Raw genomic sequence first — 2,210 nt, 5'->3', positions numbered from 1 at the left:
CCGGCTGCCCGCAAGGAGAAAGAGCGAGCTGCAGGCTGCAGCGGGGAGGGAGAGGCTGCCAAAAGCTGCAGCGTGAATGGGGACAGCACATGCCAAAACTGCACAGCGGATAGGCTAATTCGCAGTCCTGTCACTGCCACCCTGTCCCTCTTTGTCACCGACTTACCCTTTTTCACGCTGTGCTCGTAGGGCTGTAGGGGATCCCAGTAGGGAGCAGATGTCCCGTTCCCCGTGAGCCCAGACACCTGCAAGCGGGCTGGGCTGGCAGCTGGGGTCTCAAGGACCTCGCGGTTCTCTGCGGGAGCCCCTTCGCGGCTCCTTGTCTTCGCCAATGCGGTGGGAAACCCAGGCACCGGCAGGGGGGCCTCTCAGGGTGCTGTCTCCTCTCTCCCCCACCCTGTCTCCTCTCTCCACTAGCCTGCTGAAGGTCCACCTGCAGCTGCACGGCTTCAGCGTGTTCATCGATGTGGAGAAGCTGGAGGCAGGGAAGTTTGAGGACAAGCTGATCCAGAGCGTGATGAGCGCCCGCAATTTTGTGCTGGTGCTGTCACCAAACGCGCTGGATAAGTGCATGGCAGACCCCGAGTGCAAGGACTGGGTGCACAAGGTAGGAGATGCCACCAGGTGGGAGCTTTGGAGCAGGAAGGGGCTGGTGACAGGCTGACATGGGCCATAGCCTGAGCGCTGGCGTGTTCCTGCAGGAGATTGTGACAGCCCTGAACTCTGGAAAGAACATTGTACCTGTTACAGACCATTTTGAGTGGCCGGACCCAGAAACACTTCCCAAGGACATGAGGGCTGTCCTGAAATTTAATGGTATCAAGTAAGTAACAGGAACATGTGCCATGGGTTTCCTTGACACCTGGAGAGAACGGCTTGCATAAGCAGTAGCAAAGAGCACAAGGAAATTGGGAGAAACAGATGAGGGCAGCAGAACGAGCTGAAGGGGAGGGGAGTTCAGGTACTCCAGAGTATGAAGAGAGCAAAGGTCCCCACCATAATGCTCCTGTTGTTTCTGTGCTTGGGGCTCCTCTGGATAAGGGACGTCCCCACCCTGTCACCGCTGGGATGACACCCGTCCTCGTGCCCCCAGCCCCGCAGGCTGCAGTGATGGTGGCAGGTCTCGGAGCTTGCCTGGGTTCCTCTCGCCAGTGCTCCGGGCTGGCATCCCAACCTGCTCGCAGCCTGCCAGGGCACTGGGGAAGGGGCTTTCCTGCGGCATCCAGAGCTCCTCCATCTTCCATGGGGAATAGGGGTGCTCTGGAGAGGTGGGGTGGAGGCACAGGGTCTCTGGTTCCTGGCCCAAATGCTCTGAGCTATCTCCTGGCATCTTGCACAACAGAAAAATGAACTCAGATTTTGCTTGTAAACACAGGTGGTCCCACGAGTACCAGGAGGCCACAATCGACAAAATCATCCGCTTTCTCCAGGGCCGTTCCTCCCGGGACTCCTCGGCTGGGTCGGAGAACAGCCTGGACTGCTTGCCCTCCCTGGGGCAGACCTAGAACCAGCACAGCTGCCTCATCCCCTCCAGAGACTTCCCAGGTGACCCCTTTTTTATGTGGGGCCAAATTTCTCCCTCTAGATTTTTCCCCCATCTTAGTACCTTGGCTTGAGACGAGCCCTTGGCTCATTAGCCCCCCTTCACCCTCCAAATTCAAGCCCCTGGCACTAAAAGGCCAGTGCCCACTGCTACGGTGCCTGGGGAGCGGATCCAGGGTGGACTCTGGGATGGACGAGTTGTCTTCCACATCTCCCATGGGCTGGCAGGACAATGCAGGGCATGCGAGGGAGACCGACCTGTCCACACCCCTGCAAACGGCTGCAGCTTACCCCAGAAGCATGTCCGAAGAAGAGGGATGTTCCGAGGACCAAAAGCTGGGGAATTGTTAAGAACATCTCAAGAGAACACATGGGCGAGAAGCGCAGTTGAGAGGGAACGGTCCATAAGAATCGTAGGGCCTCTGCTGGGAGCTGTGGGAACACCATTATGGTCAGAAGCTGAGAGCAGGAAAGGGCAAATGAAAGCTAAGCCCTAACGAAATCCCTGCGTTCAGGAAAGATAACACAGAGGCCTTCTAAACTGCTCGGAAGCAGCTTTCTCCTTCGCAGTAATGTCCCTTTATCACATGGGCTCGCTCCCTCCTTGGGGGCCTTCCACCTCCTAATGCTGCAAAACCACTTTGTGCTCTTAACTCTGGTGACAGAAG

General features: G+C 57.3%; 1 protein-coding gene across 1 annotated transcript in view; it reads left to right on the top strand.

The window, feature by feature from the left end:
* Window positions 1–1,505, top strand: part of SARM1 (sterile alpha and TIR motif containing 1) — a gene marked incomplete at its 5' end in the record, with an annotated part of 3,794 nt that extends 2,289 nt beyond the window's left edge. The window contains 3 exons of the mRNA XM_010076855.1: window positions 418–607; window positions 702–823; window positions 1,376–1,505. Of these exons, the coding sequence (XP_010075157.1) occupies window positions 418–607; window positions 702–823; window positions 1,376–1,505 (442 nt within the window). The remainder of the gene's footprint in view (window positions 1–417; window positions 608–701; window positions 824–1,375) is intronic.
* Window positions 1,506–2,210: the final 705 nt, after the last annotated feature.

This window comes from Pterocles gutturalis, unplaced genomic scaffold (assembly GCF_000699245.1).
Source record: "Pterocles gutturalis isolate BGI_N339 unplaced genomic scaffold, ASM69924v1 scaffold6983, whole genome shotgun sequence".
Taxonomy (NCBI): Eukaryota; Metazoa; Chordata; class Aves; order Pterocliformes; family Pteroclidae; genus Pterocles; species Pterocles gutturalis.
This window is presented reverse-complemented; position numbering and strand designations above follow the sequence as displayed.